The 16,399-nt window shown below is 49.2% G+C and overlaps 1 protein-coding gene across 2 annotated transcripts; it reads right to left on the bottom strand.

Annotated features, from left to right (window-relative positions):
* Positions 1–7,490: 7,490 nt before the first annotated feature.
* On the bottom strand, positions 7,491–14,260 carry FOXB1 (forkhead box B1). 2 transcript variants are annotated; one of them, XM_079953464.1, is made up of 2 exons: positions 14,232–14,260; positions 7,491–8,501 (listed from the first exon to the last, which is right to left on the bottom strand). In XM_079953464.1, the coding sequence occupies exon 2, from the start codon at positions 8,476–8,478 to the stop codon at positions 7,516–7,518; it is 963 nt and encodes a 320-aa protein (XP_079809590.1). In that variant the 5' UTR covers positions 8,479–8,501; positions 14,232–14,260; the 3' UTR covers positions 7,491–7,515. The 2 variants fall into 2 exon arrangements, with proteins under 2 accessions (XP_079809590.1, XP_079809589.1); XM_079953463.1 differs by lacking the exon at positions 14,232–14,260 and adding an exon at positions 9,415–10,028.
* Positions 14,261–16,399: the final 2,139 nt, after the last annotated feature.

Below are 16,399 nucleotides of genomic sequence, written 5' to 3'. Positions count from 1 at the left end.
CTAAACAAAGAAAGCCCTGTTAAGTTTTACAGCCTAAAACAGGTCAACAATACAAAAGATTACAACTGCTTTTCTTATAATCTGCTTCTGAAGTCAGAGCGGTGAGTCGTTTTGATGGCTTCTGTTGAAAAGGGGCTTTCATTGTACTCTTTTTGCCGCCTGCTAAAAACATTTCTGTTTACCCAGATATTGAGAATGTTGGTGTGTTCTTAGTTTATTGCTGCTTCCAATTCTTTGGATGTTTTCATTGTTTTCACTAATAATTTCATTGTATTATTCTTTCTGTAAAAATGCCTTGAGGGTTTTTCTCGGGGGGGGGGGGGGGGGGCGCGGTTGCAATCACTTGGTATATAAATTTCATGAAATAAATAAAAATAAATAATATGTTTAAAAACAAACAAACTCGGAGATAGCCACATTCCACTTGCAACAGAAAGCCAACCAGCTGACCTGCAAGAGGCAATTTCTCTACAAGCCTCACAGTTCTTACATGATTTGGAAAAGCTCTATTGAAATCAGTGCAGCTCCACTTCAGAATTGTACACCTACTTCTCTAGGCGTAAGCTCCATTGTGCTCAGTGGTGCTTACTTCTGAGTAGGCTTAAACTGTTATGTTGCAATCCTCTGCTGCAGCCTAACAGTGATATCTTACACACTCCTGTCCTGAAATATGCACATTTACCTGGGAGTAAGCTCCAATTGAGCCTGCTAAGGGTTAGCTTCCCACCCTCCTGCCTTTTTGTCAAATCGAACAGCTCAGCCCTATCTAGGCTTGTTACTCGTAAGTAAGTCCTACAGTGGGCCTTACTGGGGTTGCTCTGGATTATCAGAGAACTGCAGGTGTTTCCTAGAGTTTTTGCACCCTCTCCTACATAGTTCCTGATTTATTTTTATTTTTATTTTATTTTAATGAAGGCATCTACCAACTCCACCCAATACCCTGGCGGTAAATCTTCCCGAGTCCTGGCACCCCTTCTGTTGCCTCACAAACAGGATGCCAACGAAACTTACACTAGAGTGCAAACAGAAGCCCTGCCCCCCCCCCCCACTTTCACCCACTTCTTAAAAGGGAAGGAAAAGAGAAGTGGGGAGAGAGGGAGAGACAGAGAAAGAAAGAAAATGCATTTAAATTCCAAAGCAGTTTCAGGAGTGGTTTCCTAGTCTCTGAGTCAGAAATGTGTTTGTGAAAATGCAGGCTTTTTGTCCCAGGAAGGGAAGAGGAGGAGGAGGAAGGTGGGGGAGGGAGAGGGGCCTAAATCTACATCGGTGGCCCGGCCTCGCTTTACCATTCTCTGCATTTTTCTATTCAAGTCAATGAAGTGCCCTGGGACCCGGGTTTTGATCTAGTCAATTGGAGAAAGTGACAGAATTCTAATATATTTGTTTAATGCTTTTCAATGGGGCCCTTTCACACGTCGGAGGGCTTTTTGCGGGGGAGGGGGAAATGAAGCCCCGAGCTGAAGAGAGAAAGCCAAAAAGAAAGAAAGAAAAAGGTTTTGTGCCCTTTCTCTCCTTCCTGGTCGTTTTTCTTTCTTTCGCACGCCCCCATCCTCCGAACAGCCTTCGAATCTGGCACAACGACATATTCCATAACTTCTTGAGCGCCGGTTTCAAGTGATCTTGGAGAGGAGACGGCATTTTTCTTTTTCTTTATTCCCCCCCCCCCTCCTCTTTTCTTTTTTCCTTCCTCCTACCGCTCCTCCCCATGCCTCGAAAAGTAGGGGAAGTAAAAGAAACAGCTGTGAAGTTATTGTCAGCTCCTAGAGTTGGACTCAGAGGCTATTGTCAGCCCACGGCAGGCGGTCCAAAGCCTCCTTTTTACAGGCTGTAATTGAAACATATTAATTAGATAATTTGTTGTTAGTTTAAAAGAAACAAATACAGCCCCTTCAAGGCTTCGCAGACTGGCATTTCTTCTCATGCGGTCCCACCCCGAGCCTCCCACCGAAAAACACCCTCCACTTGCCTTCTCGATGTGTGCGTGTGTGTACATATATGCACACTAAGAATTTAATAACTCTTCCTTTGAAATTGAGCAGAATATAAACAAACAAACCAACCTCTTTATTACTCCTTATTAAGAGGCACCCGCTTCTCTGCGCATCCTCCCTTTGGACAAAGACTTGGAAGGCTGGATGTCTAAACCTACCTGGGTTGAAAACACAAGGACGAACCTGCAAACTTCCCAGAAAGCAGGCTCGCTTGCAATGTCAAATTCCTGCTGCTTTGGGTTGCAATTGGTTCTTTTCTACTGGGTGGAACCGGCCAAGCTGTTGTTGAGGTCGCCGTTGTTGTTGTTGTTACTACTATTACCATTTTATTATTAAGGAAGGGGGGAACAGCCCGAGCTTATTCAGTGGAATTAGACAAGGGGGGAAAGAGGAAAAGGAATGGAAAAAGTAGTTTCCTTCAGGTGCGCTATTGCAAGGAAGGCATATTGAAAAAGTACGCTAGAACCGGGATGCGCAAGAACTGCACGCTGTTGCGCATCCTTCCTTGCGCCAGGAAACTCTCTGGGTCCTGCGAGCGCTTGACCTCATCGCGCTGCATTTCCAAGCATGTTCCCACCCAACTTAAACCAAATTCTGTTTGGCATTTGAGTTCCATCACATCCTCCTATACAGCTAACGGACGAAATATACTTGTGACATGTACCTGTTCCTTTGCGGGTTTACTCGGAGGTCACCCCCCCCCCCATACACAAAATAAATCACAGCTTGATATAATCCGGTGGCAACTTTGCATGGGCGTTTAGCGTGACTTTATTTAGTTTTAATGGAGCTCTCTTAAACCCATCCGCCTTTGGGTGGTGACTTTTTGGAGCCCAGCCACATCGGACAGTTTGTGTGGTGCTTTGAAGCCGACAAAAAGCGAGTGGGGGTTGGGGTGCTGGGCTCCTTCCGCTTTTTACGTTCACCAAGACAAAGAGTAGAAGAGTTCCTAAAATCCACATTCTCGGCCATTCCTGCTCTGCGGGTGCTCCTCCATCCCGCTTATAGATGAAATTGATTCAAACGACACCGCAAGTATTTAGCTACACAGAGTGAAACGGGGGTCGGGATTTTGTGGTTAGTGGTGGGTGATTTTTGCTGCTCTTTGGCTGCTCCTGTTGCGTGAGGCTCCTCAGTCCTTGTGCAGACCAAGCCTCTCATGCTCTCCACTTTTCACCGCAGGGCAACACGGAAGCTTTTCCGAACCCTAAACCATGAGGGTAGCTAGGGGGCGGGGGGGGCTCCCCCCCAACTAGAAAATAAATAAAAATAAGTAACTGACCAATCTCGTCGCAGATAACTCGGTTCTCCCCCCCCCCAACATAAATCGTGGCTACGCCCATGCCCTAAACCTGAAGTTTTAAAACAATTCGACGGTTAACATCGCAGCCTGAGTTTCTGGAGTGCGGGGAAACAGCAGACGACTCACTCAGGCTGGATCCTACACATACTTACCTAGAACTTAGTCAAGCCTATTTATTTGCTTACTCCCAAATGCGCGCTGTGCTGAAATATCGCCGCTTCTCTGCCCGTTTACTCGGAAGTAAAGTCCTACTCAGTGTTGCGCGAGGATACGACTTACTCCCAAGTAAATGAGTGTGGGATTGCATCCCTGTGCAGACTTTTAGCTGGGAATGCTCCATGGAACTAAGTGGGACTTACTTCCAAGTAAATAGGCAGAGGAGCGGCTTGCAAAATCGCTTTCGGCTTAACGATTTAGGGATCGGGAGATGTAAGCGTCTCTCGTCGCTTGCGTCCCGATTGGAAGTTAAGCCCCACTGATTAATGTGGAAGAGGCTCTCGCCCTACCCAGACCTGGGCCGTGGCTTGTTTGGGAAAACTTTGTGGCGTGAGGCGGGGAGAGCCCGTGGATACAGTGACGCGTCTTGAATGCTTCCCCCCCCCCCCGCCCGAGGCTGATCGTGGCGATAGAATCGTGGGTTGGGTTTGATGAATGGGGCGCGTTGTCTCCATTCTGACAGCCTTTAGCAGCTCGGCGCATTTTAATCAACCCAGTGGATTTGCACACGCACACAACCCGGGATCTCTCCACTTGGAAGATCCAATTTGGAGAAGTCCCTTTGGCGAATGGATCCCTGGGATCCGCCGCATGAGAAGTTCGACATTCTCGCTTTCCTCTCTTCTCCGCTACCCCCGAAAGCACCGCGTTACATTTTGGAAGGGAAATTACCCGTCCCTTGCCCTTAACCCTCCAGTGCCTCCCAGCTGCAGATTCAAAAGATGGGGGGGGGGGAGAGAATGCTCATTTAAAAATTGAAATGTTGAGAAGAATTATCCCATACTGAGGTCTCACCAGACTGTCGCTTTTTAAGCACTTCGGAGTCTCTGTCGTGCCATCCACAGTCTACATACTCCGAAGCCGGTTCGGCTAAGATCGATAGGCCTGCTCCAAAACTGCTCTGAATTATCTAGACAGATCCAGATTCAAATTATATCGTTTAAACGAACCGATTTCAAAGGCTATAGGTTTTTTCAAGAGAAAGCATTAAAATCTACTGCTTGAAAGTTCTGCCAAATAAGAATATTTGATTGTCACTGTGTGTATTCCATCACACACACACACATTCTGATGGAAATTAATCATAGCTATGGTATGCACACTACCCCGAGAATAAGTAAAAAGTGTGGCTAGCGTCTGAGTAACTATTCAGAGGATTGGGCTCCACATGAATTTAACATGGAGGAGGATGACAATCGTTTCTAGCAGAGGCAAATAAGGAAAGAAACGCGCATTAGTTTGGCGGCCGTGCGCTGCCATCCCGGGAGGTGTCTGGCGAAAAGGTAAAACTGGATGGAGTCCAGAGGATGGAATCCTCGCTCCCGCAAAGGAGAAAACGCATCTGGGCTTTCATGAGAAAGAACTGCAGTCCGATGGTGTAGCATTCTGCAAAAATGAGTCATGACTAATTCCCATCGAATGCAATAAGATGGGATCTATTCACGCCAAAGCTACTCGGATGAGATCTGTGGCAATTCTGCTGATTCAGACATCAAGTCCCTTGGAGTTTGGTGGGTTTTACTTCCTCTTCTGCGTGTGCTTTAGGATCGCAGCCTTAACTGAGCATCTTTGGCTGAATTGTGCCCAAGACTCGTAATGTTTTGCTTATACCGTCTTTAGCAAACATATTCCTTTCAAAGTTCGTTACGAGGCATATCATGACGTGTGAATCAGAATCAAGAATCACACGCATATTTCCTACTAATTAAACCTTTTCATTTGTGCTTTGTATCAGTAATATTTTGAGAATATATGAACGAATGCATTATGAAGTATTAGGGGAAAGTAGGAAGTCGTCCCCCCTTCCATTAATTGCCGCTTAATCTATGTCAAACCCATGGATTTCAAAGGAAATGTGATTACACACACACACACACACACACTTGTTCTTCAGGCTGTTTCCTTCTTCTCCCGGGAGAGATTCTATCTCTCCTCCGCCCCCGCTTGTTTATTTATGTCCTCTCCACGTTGAAACAGCGCAATTCTGCAATGCATCAAATAAGGGACTTTTCTGCTGAAAAAGACGACCAATGAGGTCCCATCCTGGCTTTACATATTTTAATGAGAAAATATTATTTGGACGACTAGTTTCATAATTTAACGTAGAGACTTTAAAAAATAAAAAACCCAAACAATTGTCCGAAAACAGGCATGCTGGGAGGGAAACAGGAACATTAATATTTTAAATATCATGCTCGGTTCTGTACAGGAATTAAACAAAAACAAAAACCCAACAACGACACATGGCCCGATCCAGCGGGAAGTTCTCTTGCAAAAGCCCCATTGAAATTGCGGGTGCGCAAGAAGAGAGCACATCCGTGAGCATTTTTTCTTTCCCCCGCTGCTCTCGCGCCTGCTTCCTTCTTTGCAGCGCGACTTCCTGCCAGATCGGGCCATCGGGTTCTTAACAGCTTCGCATGGGCGCTTCTGCATCTCGTTTTGCTTTTCGCCTTTTAACTTAAGCGGTTCAAAAACGGACGGATTCCAGCAAACTACCTACAGCTAGGAAAGGGTTACATCGAACGAAAGTGCATTTTACACAGTTGGTAATCATTCCTATTCACAGACATGTACAGTTTATCCCTCCAATTCCCCCTTCCCTCCTCAGTTTTTCTCAGTAGTTCCGACAGAAAAGAAGGGTATTTTTAATGGGCGTTCCTATTAGGCCTCTCAGTTGCCACGTTTAAAACCAAAACTGGAAGTCTGAATCTCATTTGGTACTGGGTCTGCTTTCCCTCGTTAAAAACATAATCCATGACTTAAAAAAAATATCCTCGAAACAATCAAAAGATTAGAAAATCACTCCCCTTCTCAACTCGGAAAGTAAACTTTCACATTATAAGAGTTATAGAAAACGGGCCAGGGTATGGGGGTTCAGGGTGGCGTTTAAACGACTTCGTAAACATAACGGACCCGATCCAGCCAAAGTTATGCACTTCAGTAAATAGCGCAATCCTATGGGAGTTTCCTCAGAAGTACGTCTCGCTGTAGTCAGCAGAGGCTGTACGTACGCGCAGATAGGATCGCAGCTAAATTAGCTCTTAGTTTGTGTGCGTATTCCCCAAAGAAAAGTTAACAGCAGCCGGATCCAAAGTCACGCTTTATCGGAGATAAATCTCACAGGGTTGAAAAAGTATTTACTCCCGAAAACCTCAGGCCTAAGGCTGCAATCTTCTGCAGATTTACCTGGGAGTAAGTCTCATTTGGAAACGCACACAGAATTGCTCTGAAAATGTCCCATTAAAATAAATGGGACTTTTTTTTTAAGCAGTTGACTTTGATTCGATCGGGCATCCTCTTATTTCACAGGGACATCCTCCTCTTCCTCGGGGCCTGTCCCCCACCTTTGCCGGAGCACAATTTTTGCGGGAAAGGCCAGGGTTGGGATGGGGGTGTCTTAAAAAAAAGCCTTAAATGGAAAGCAAGGGCATGGGGTTTGGACGTTTCAGAGAGAGCGACCCTTTCAGTGCATGACGTCCCTCTGCCCAAAGAACTTTTTAAAAGTTGGACAGCAAACCTTGTGGAGAAGTCTCCAAAGTGAAACCAATTTGTGGGGGAAAGAGGGGGAGGGGAGGGGGGAGAGGGAAGAAGCATCTGTGTGATAGCTGTGGGTTTTTATCTCCTTTCTTCCCCAAGAGAAATCCTGCCCGGGTTGTGGGGTGGGGGGAGGATGGACGAGAGACAGAAATGAACAAACAAGTTTGACTTTGCCTTTCTCCAGCATGGGCCTGCAATTGCGTTGAGACGCACCGAGTTCTTCTGGAAGCCGAGTGCCCAGGAGTGGGAGGGAGATGGTAAAGTGTTTTTCTTTTTTGCAGGGGGGGGGCGGTATTTGAACCCAAAGCACGCACCGCTCAGTCCCTTCCGACGAATAAATATAGCAGGCGGGTGGACCAGGAAATTTGAGGAGGGTCAAAATAAAGGAAAACGTCGTCGACTTGGGGGTTTGACGGGTGGGGTGAGGGGTTTTCCTTTCCTGCTGCCTCCCTCCCTCAGGCCCGGGTGTCAGTGGACGGCGACCACAGCGTGGAGGGCGGAGGGCGGGCTGGTCAGGGTCTCGCTGGGGGTGGCGGGGCTGCTTTGGCTGGTGGCCGTCTGCGAGGACGTGGGACTGAGTGAAGGCGGCGAGTTCGAGAGGATGGTGGGGATGGGCGCGGGCAAGGCGGGCAAGGCGGGCACTGCGGCGGCCGGCGTGGGTTTAATGGGCACCGGGATGGCCGGCAAAGTCTGCCCGGCGCCGTGGCACAGCGGCTTGAGGGGGACCCCGTAGGCGGCGCTGTAATCGCCGCTGGCCATGGAGATGGGGGTCGCCGTCTCGAGCATGCCGGAGCCGTACACGTGGGGCCAGCCGGTGCCCACCGTCGTCAGCTGGTTGGGGAGCGGGTAGGCGCCGGGCATGGGCTGCATGGTGGAGAAGGCCAGCCCGCCAGGCATCTTGTACTCGCGGGCGATGATGTTTTCGATGGCGAAGGGGTGCTTGAAGCCCGACGGCTGGGAGACGCCCAGGTTGTAGGGCGGCATCTGGGGCAGGTGGGAGCCGCCGGCGGCCAGGGCGCTGAGGCGCAGCTTGGCTTGCTGCTGGAGGTACTGGGCGGCTTCCGACGGTTTGGAGGGCGCCAGCGGGTCGGACTTGAGGACCTTGAAGCGCTTGCGGCGCCGCAGGAAGCTGCCGTTCTCGAACATGTCCCCGCAGCTGGGGTGCAGCGCCCAGAAGCTGCCTTTGCCCGGCTGGTCCGGCCGTCGAGGGATCTTGATGAAGCAGTCGTTGAAGGAGAGGTTGTGGCGCAGCGAGTTCTGCCAGCGCTGCGTGTTCTCCCGGTAGTAAGGGAAGCGGTCCATGATGAACTTGTAGATCTCGCTCAGCGGCAGCATCTTCTCCGGGGAGCTCTGGATGGCCATGGCCGTCAGCGAGATGTACGAGTAAGGAGGCTTCTGGTCACTGTACGTGTTGCGGCCCGGCCGAGGCATGGTGGCGGCGGCTCGGAAGAGATCTGCAGAGGCGGGGGGGGGGGGTGATTGAGGAGAGGGGCGGTAAGAGAGCTCGCGTTAAGCAAATAGATCTCTATATCTATAGCGGGGTGGGGGAGAAAGTAGTTTACAGGTGAAAGCAGGGATTTTCTAGGCTTCCATCTCCCTGCTTTTCGCGGCGAGAGCCTGCAGGAGTGAGCAGGTCTGCTGGGGTAATATCTGAGAAAAGTCCCCCCCCCCACATGCACACAAGGGAACGGGAGGGGGGCTTCACCTCCAACTCAAGAAGTTAGTTATACTGACAGACCAAAACCACCGCCCCTCCTCAGAAACTGTAGCTCTGGGCATTAGGAGTGATCCATCCCTCATTTTCCACCAAAATAAATACATCATTGTTGTTGATAATAATCGGTTTCCCGGCGCTTTCCCGGTGCTTGCCCTGTAGGAATTCTTACAAACCGATCCTCCTTTCTTTTTTAAAAAAAAAACCAAAAAAAACCTCCATTACTCGTGAGTAAACGCTGAGGAGTTCAAAGGGACTTGCTTCCTCGCCCCTGTCGGAGAGACGGGCTCCCACCTCGGCCGACCATTATAGCGATGGTTTCAAAGTACAAAAAGTTATTCCGAGACGCCCCCACCCAGCCCCCATGAAAGCGTAAACTCCCTTCCAGAGTCCATCTCTCCCTCCCTCACTCACAAACACCATCACGCCATCCGGTCCGCAACTCATAAAAGTTCATCCCCCTCCCCCTGCCGTCAAGTACGAGGGACGCAACGGGACAGCAACCCACGCGGGAGCCGGGGGACATTTCTTCCTAGTTTCCCTCCCCGCTTCCAAACTTCCTCCTCGGCGGAGCCTCTGACCCGCGCAGCTGAAGAGCCATCCGAGAGGAGCAAGAGCTTCTCCGCTCGCCCCCTCCAACATCTCCGGCTCACCTTAACGCTGCCTCCAGCCGAGAGTCCGCATCCGGGGCCCGCTCCTCACCGACGCTTGCCCGCTGCTGTCCCCCGGACCGGCTCGCTGATTCCCTGGGCTCCGACGGAGGGGCTGAGGGGAAACCTGGAGGTCCTGTCCCCGCGCAAGCCGGCGTGGAGCGGGGCTGGTCCGGCTGGGCGCAGCCCCGGAGGAGAGATCGAGGCGAGCCGATCGAGGGCTGGCCAGGCGCTCCTCCTCGGCTGGGCTCAGCAGCCCGAGCTAAGTAGCTGCCGCCGCCGCCGCTTCCTCCATCTCCTGCCTCCCAATCATCTGCTGGTTGCATGCGGCGACTGGAGCAGAAAAGACCCCTGTCGGGGCGCTTCATTAGCGTGCCACTTCTTCTCTATCATATGACAATCGCCTTGGGAGGAGGAAGGAGGGGAGGGAGGAGGGAGGATGAAGGAGAAGCCAGGAGGAGGAGGAGGAGGAGGATGGAGGGAGGAGGGGGGAGAGAGAGGCGCAAGAGGGCTGGCGGAAAGGCATAATCTGGTTCCATTGACACCTATTTACACGGACACCTTGGGCCAATGGGAAGCAGTGCCCTCGGAAGCCAAAGCGCAGCCGCCGGAATGGAAAAGGGGTGAGGACCGCAGCCCGCGAAGGATGTGTGCGAGGGAGACGCAGAGAGGGGTGGGGGAGAGGGGGGCGCGAGCAACCGTGCGAGTCAGCCAGCCCGGGTTGTGTGCATGCGGAGTCTCTGGGCGCAGGGACTTGGCGGGGCGCTTCGCCCGCAATTCACACTTACAAATGAAGCAACTGAGAGGCTGGAGGGGGAGAGAAGGGGGGGCGGATGGGGAAGCCGGAGGAGGGATGTTTGACGTGGCAATTGCTCGCCTGGCCTATTCTGCTTGTTCGACATTGTTCCCTGATTTGTATTGTTAGCTAGCTTCAGGCTGGGCCCCCTGTCCCGTCCCGCGCCGCCCCGCCCCCCGTTCCCGGCGAGGGCTCCCCTTCCCCCCTCCTCGCCCCCCCCCAGCTGGAAAGGCCTTTCTCTCGCCCAAATCCGAGCCAGCTCTTGTCTTGGCGTTTCTAAGGACTCTTTTTAAGAAAAGGGGAAACTCTCTTGTGTTGTGTGCGCGCTCGGAGTTTGGCGGCGTTTGGGTCTGTTTGTTTTCGAAGCGCAGTCGCTTTCCACCCCTGTCTTTCCGTGGTGGAATAAATCACGCTCTGGGTTGGGGGATGAGTTATTTATTTAAGGGCGGATTTATTTATTTGCTTGGGAGACGGTCCAGCCACATGTTAAGCCACTTTGAAGCCCCCCCCCGGTGTTTTGCCAGGGAGGAGGGAGACCTTAAACATATGTACGCTGCCGAAATCGGGCCGGAGAGTGGGGAGAGAGAGACTTAGAACTGTGTTCGGATCCCTCCCGTGTTTTGTTTTATTATTTGAGGGGTTGGGAATGTTCTCTTTTTTTCTTTTTTGGAATCTTCCTCGCTAAGAAAGGCCAACTTTTCATCCCCAGTGAGAGACCCATCACTTTTAAAAGCAGCGAAGATCTCCCTCCCTCGCTGCTTTCTTCCTCCTTTCTGGCAATTTGCCCTCTAAGGAGGCATGAGGAGCGGAGAGAGATAGGAGATCGCCTATCTCTGCTGCTGCTTCTTCAAATTAATGTTGGTGCCTGCTAAACAGTTAAGGAGGTTTCAGGTAGGCTCGGGAATTGCATGTGCACGATCCTACCTAATCAAAGTACTTGTTGCAGTGGATGAGATTTTAGGCCATTTCACCATTTCACTGAAATTAAGGGAACTTGAAAAGTGGCTGGATCGTGAGTTATGTGCATGCACGCACGCATGAATGAATAATCTTATGATCCTATGAAAAACGGATCCGCTGAATTGGTCTACCTTACCTAACTGGCATTTCTTGTTTACGTGTAAAGAAGACACTCGGGTATGTTTAGAGCGCGTCTATAACAGCAAACTATTTAACAGCGCGATCCTGTGTATGTCTACTCAATGGGATTTACTCCTAGGTAAGTATAGATCTTAGTACATAGAGAAAGTCTCAATTGTATTATTGGGACTAGGATCGGGACGTTATTTCACCTGTTCCGTGCGATCCGTTAGCAGGTTAAGCTGAAGTATCTAGATTTCAGCAGATTTTTGTCTCGATCAAAAATGTATTACATTCGGTAGGCACCCTACTGGGTAAAGTAAGTGCCGTTGATTCTCGTGAAACTTCTCACAAACGTAATTAGGATTAGATCCTTTCGCACGTTCCTTCTTTATTGTGTACACCAGGATCGTAATGCGTGGGGAATACATGTGAGTCCTCTGAGACTCGGGATTGGTCTCGACTCCGTTAAATGCTTGTGGCAAACCTGGTTTCGTAGTTGAGTAACGTGTGAAAGGACAACCTACATGTACACTGCGTCTCACCCGAGTTGTGGAGCTCTCCAGCGTCTTCACGACATCCGTCAACGCTCTGGTCCTCGGCGGGGGAGGGGGAGGATCAAAAGGATCGCTGAAATCTAAATAAAGACTTTCCACTCTTGAGGAGGTGACCTACTTCTGCATTCCCGTGTAAATCACTTACACACCTCTTGTGTGACTGTTGATAGGGCGCGGCGAAAGTGACAGGTGAGCAGTTCAACACGTAGAGCAATGGGTTTAAAAGTCATGCGAAAGCGATATTCTAAAAAGAGATTGCAGAATAGTCTCTCTCTCGCAAAACAAAAACAAAAAACCCACCCCAAATCCTCCCCTCTAATGTAGCTGCAGACTTCGGAAAAGGCGAACGCGCCACGCTTGGAAGGGATGCTTGAGAAAGGACTCAGGCAGCGCCCAGCGTGGAACCTCAACATGCCCTGGGGTTGGGATCTGGGGGCATCCGACTTTCAGAGGACAGCGCAGTCGTCGCCGTCTTACATGCTCACCTTCCTTTAGCGCCAAAGTTCTCCGAGACATTCCATAAAAAGCGAACCAAACGTCCGGCTAGAAAAGGGCAAGTAAAATGACGAGAGTGCGCAGTTACCTCTCTTACCAACAAAACCCAGAACCCTTTCTCTTCACGAAATATGCTCCCAGTATAATTTAGAAACAGTTTTTAATACTCTTGGGCAGATTTTATTCTTACAACGAGCCTATAGAGTAGGCCAGTAATATCTTCAGCATAGGAATACGATTACAGGGCCTTTTTGTTTTTTTTAACTCAGGGGAAACAGGCGCACAAAGAGCACCTAAGGGGTCGGCATGAAACTTATTAAACGGTCAAACGAAGTGGCAGCGATCAGCTGAAATCATTCTTAAAAATTGTCTTTGGTGACCCAGGTTTCAAAAATATTCATTTTTTAAAAAAACATCTGGGAGCAATAGAGGTTTAAGACACGCCGAAGGAGGTATAGGTCTTTCCCCTAACTCGTAATGATCCGGTGGAACGCCTTGCCACTTGACAGTTCCATCAGCATCCACGCAAATTTAAGACGAGGCAAAAATGAGCGAGAGTCAGGGTTGCTGTCATAAATGCAGCTTTTTGGAATTCCTCATCCTGTAGGATGCGAGCCAGAGAGATCAGCAGATGAGACCTAATTAGGAAACCCTGAAGCTGGTACCACGTAGCTGCTGGTTCGCTATTCTAGAAGGAAGATCAGGACCGAAACGACGCCGAGCGGGTTCAGCGTGACAATTCCAGGCTGTCCCTTCACCTCTGTCTCACACCTAAAGGCTCCAAGCCTAGACGCAGTTCTCTGGGAGTGAGCATCATCAGGAACTCGCCCCTGCACACTCTCCACACCACACTGTGTTATTTTTATTTTATTTCTAAATGACATTGAGTTTTTTGAAAAGAAAAGGAAAGAAAAAAGAAAAGGAAAGAAAAGAGAGTGGATCGTTTATTATAAACTTCTCTCTCTCTCTCTCTCTCTCTCTCTCTCTTACACACACACACACACACCACATTAACTGCATTTTCGTTGCTGGTCAATAACTCACCAAAACGTAACTTAAACACGACGAATTTAGGAGATTAAACAATTTCATTAATATTGAAATGGCGGCGGAGCCGGAGCGCGGCCGCTTGAGATGCACACGCACGTTTTTCAATATTAACAGAAGTACTTGAAGAGAAGAATAATGTCACCTTCTTAATTCAGGAAAAATAAAGCGTCGTCGTGGGGCTGGGGGCGGGGTGGGGGGTGCGACGAGAGCGGGAAGAAAGAAGAGAAGAAAGGGACCCTAAGCCCAAATTTCTTGCGCAACGTTGTATCTACGGATTCTTAAATTGCATCCTGAAAGAGATCTTTCTTATAGATCCTGCCGTACTTGGCTGGAGTACCACATTGTGTTTGTATGTGTGTGTAATTGGGACACACGCGCACGCGCGCACCTTTATCCAAACTGGACCAGAGCAGTAAACATTCTGCATCTCTACGGGAGAAGGAGCGCAAAATTATTTCTCGAAGTCCGAAACCACCTTGGGAAGATTCACTGCGGTTATTGCATAGGATAAGTCACTCTCCTATTTAAAGCTTCCATCCCATGAACACTGCGCTGGACACAGTAAGCTGCCCACTGAGCACTGTGGGACTTGCTTCCTAGTGACCACGCACAGGGTTGAGCTCAACGGGAAGCAACGGTTCTGGCAGCAAGAGGGAATGCTTTGCGCACGTGCCGAGGAAGGGACGCAGACACCGCCCTGGCGAACGTCTTTTTGGCTTTCCCCGGGAAAGACGGGCGCCCTCGATGGGGGCTTAGCTGCTTCCGCGGCGCTGTAGAACCTCCACATCCCAAGCAGTGTATCTCTGAATGCCGGGGACAGAAAACGAAAGCATGGCCATTACCTTGACGCCCTCCCTGAGCGCTGCAGGACATCTGGTTAGGCCAGATGGACTTTTTTGGTCTGATCCAGCCGGGTAATTGTTGGGTTGCGCTTGGAAGTAAAAGGAACCAAAGCTTTAAAGGAGTTCCTTTTGTTTCACGGTTTACATGCTCACCTCCCCAAGCAGGCGCTTCCGCTCTTTTCTCGTAAAGGTTCAGGGTTTTGTTCCTAGGACATTTCTCTAGTGGAGCAACCGAGTGCCCAAATCATTCCAGTGTCCTAAGCAGCAGAAATCTAAATGGCGAAGTTGGTGGGGGTGGGGGGGTTCTTCCTGCATCCTGAGTTTGGGATTCTCTTTTGGAGTGTGTGGGAGACCCATGGACGTAAATAAGTCTATACACACAGTCACACAAGCTATTAAGGCTGTAGCTCTCTGCCCACTGACTTCACAGCATGTCCCAATCTATAAACTAATTATGAGTAAAAATGTCGTAGTGCTTCAGTCCGCCTTAAGGAACCCACATTCGTTCTGCTATTATCGCTTATCGCTTCAAAAATTCAGATCCACAAACCACTTAAGCCTACTGCCAGGCTTTTCACTCGATCCATGCTTGCCCCCAACGGACACACAAATAAAGAGTTAATACATTAATTTACTAATCATTACTGTAAAACCACATGCTGTACTTCGGACAAGTTATGAATAAAAGAGAGAAAGCATCGCGATCCGGAAAGCTGTTGACTTATCTGCAGAACCCATCAGCGCAGCCTGACTGTTGGTGTATTTACTCGGAAGCAAAGTAAGCAGCCAAATGGTCACTTTATTTGGGAATATCTCAATAAGAAATAACTGGGAATTACTTCTGAGTAAATTTGCACGAGGCTTCCGGAGATCCTGAGCACGTTTGTGTGTGTGTGTGTGTGTGTTTAAAAAAGAATTTCCTATTAATTTCCGGGGCTTTCTTCCGAGTAAGAGTACGTCCTTCCTCAGAATTGCACGGATTTTAATAGGGCTCTTCCCCATCCTAAGAAGGGGTACAGATTCTAAAGCACGTTGCCACTGCATTCAGGAAACCTTTACGCGTAAAAATGTGTAGGGTTGAGGCTCAGGGTTCTGTGCGTCACTTTGGAAACGGAAAAGAATTTTCCTGATTGTCTCTCATACTCCTTTCACCCATTAAAAAAAAAAAATCTTTTTCCAAATCCATCCTCTCAGTTTTAAAATATTAAGCGCACGCCTCAAATGTTATTTTGGGTTTGGAGACACGAAAGAATCACTCGCCAAAGGGGGAATCAACCTCTATTCTGTAGGAAATCAAAACAAATAGACTTGGAGGTGGGGTGAAGAATGTGGGTGGGAGGAAAGAAATCTTATTCAAATAAGGAGCTCAGGGGAAGTGTTGGGAAAACTGTATAAAAACCCACATAAGTCAATTATATCCAATGGAAATCCGTCGGGCGCAGGGAGCATTCAAGGCGCTCCCGCGGACCACCTTTCTGCATGCATGGAGAGTTCGCTTTAAGCCTCCTTTCCCACAAGTTAGACCACACACGTTTTCCAGATTTGGCAATAATTTATGCTAATTTCCCCTCCATAAATCCACAATTCGCTTCAGTGGCGAGCCGGGGAGGGAGGGACGGAAGGCGAGGCGAGGACAAAAAAGTGACAAGCACCACAATATTGATTTTTGGGGATGTGTTTACACGCAGATGCGTTGCTGGGGGGGGATGCCCCTCTACTTTTGCACGGATTATTTACACACACACGTTTCAGAACTCCAAAAGAACCTAAAAGCTTTGTTTATGAAAGTGAGGGCTCATACCAGCTTGTTAATATTTACAAAACAGTGGCAAGAGGGGCTGAAAGGAAGGAGAGGAATTGGGGACGGGTGCGGGGGAGAGATGTCCCAGCTTCTTAAGGTCTCCTAGGCGGCCACTGCCAGCAACAATAATCCAGTCCTCTCTGAACCCCTCTTACTTTGTGGTGGGGGCGAAGGCGAGAGCCAGGACCCCCACCTGATGCTCAGTCTCTCCGCCATCGTTTCCTGAGAAAAGGACACACATTTTTATTTTATTTTAATGCTTGAAGTTGGGGTTAATTTGCGTATTTAAATGTTTTTTTACGCAGGACGCGGGGGAAATGCGGTGACCACGAGAAGCTGCGGGTTTCTTCCATTGTGCCTTTTGCCA

Source organism: Podarcis cretensis (genome assembly GCF_951804945.1).
Source record: "Podarcis cretensis genome assembly, chromosome: 14".
NCBI classification, from domain to species: Eukaryota; Metazoa; Chordata; class Lepidosauria; order Squamata; family Lacertidae; genus Podarcis; species Podarcis cretensis.
This window is presented reverse-complemented; position numbering and strand designations above follow the sequence as displayed.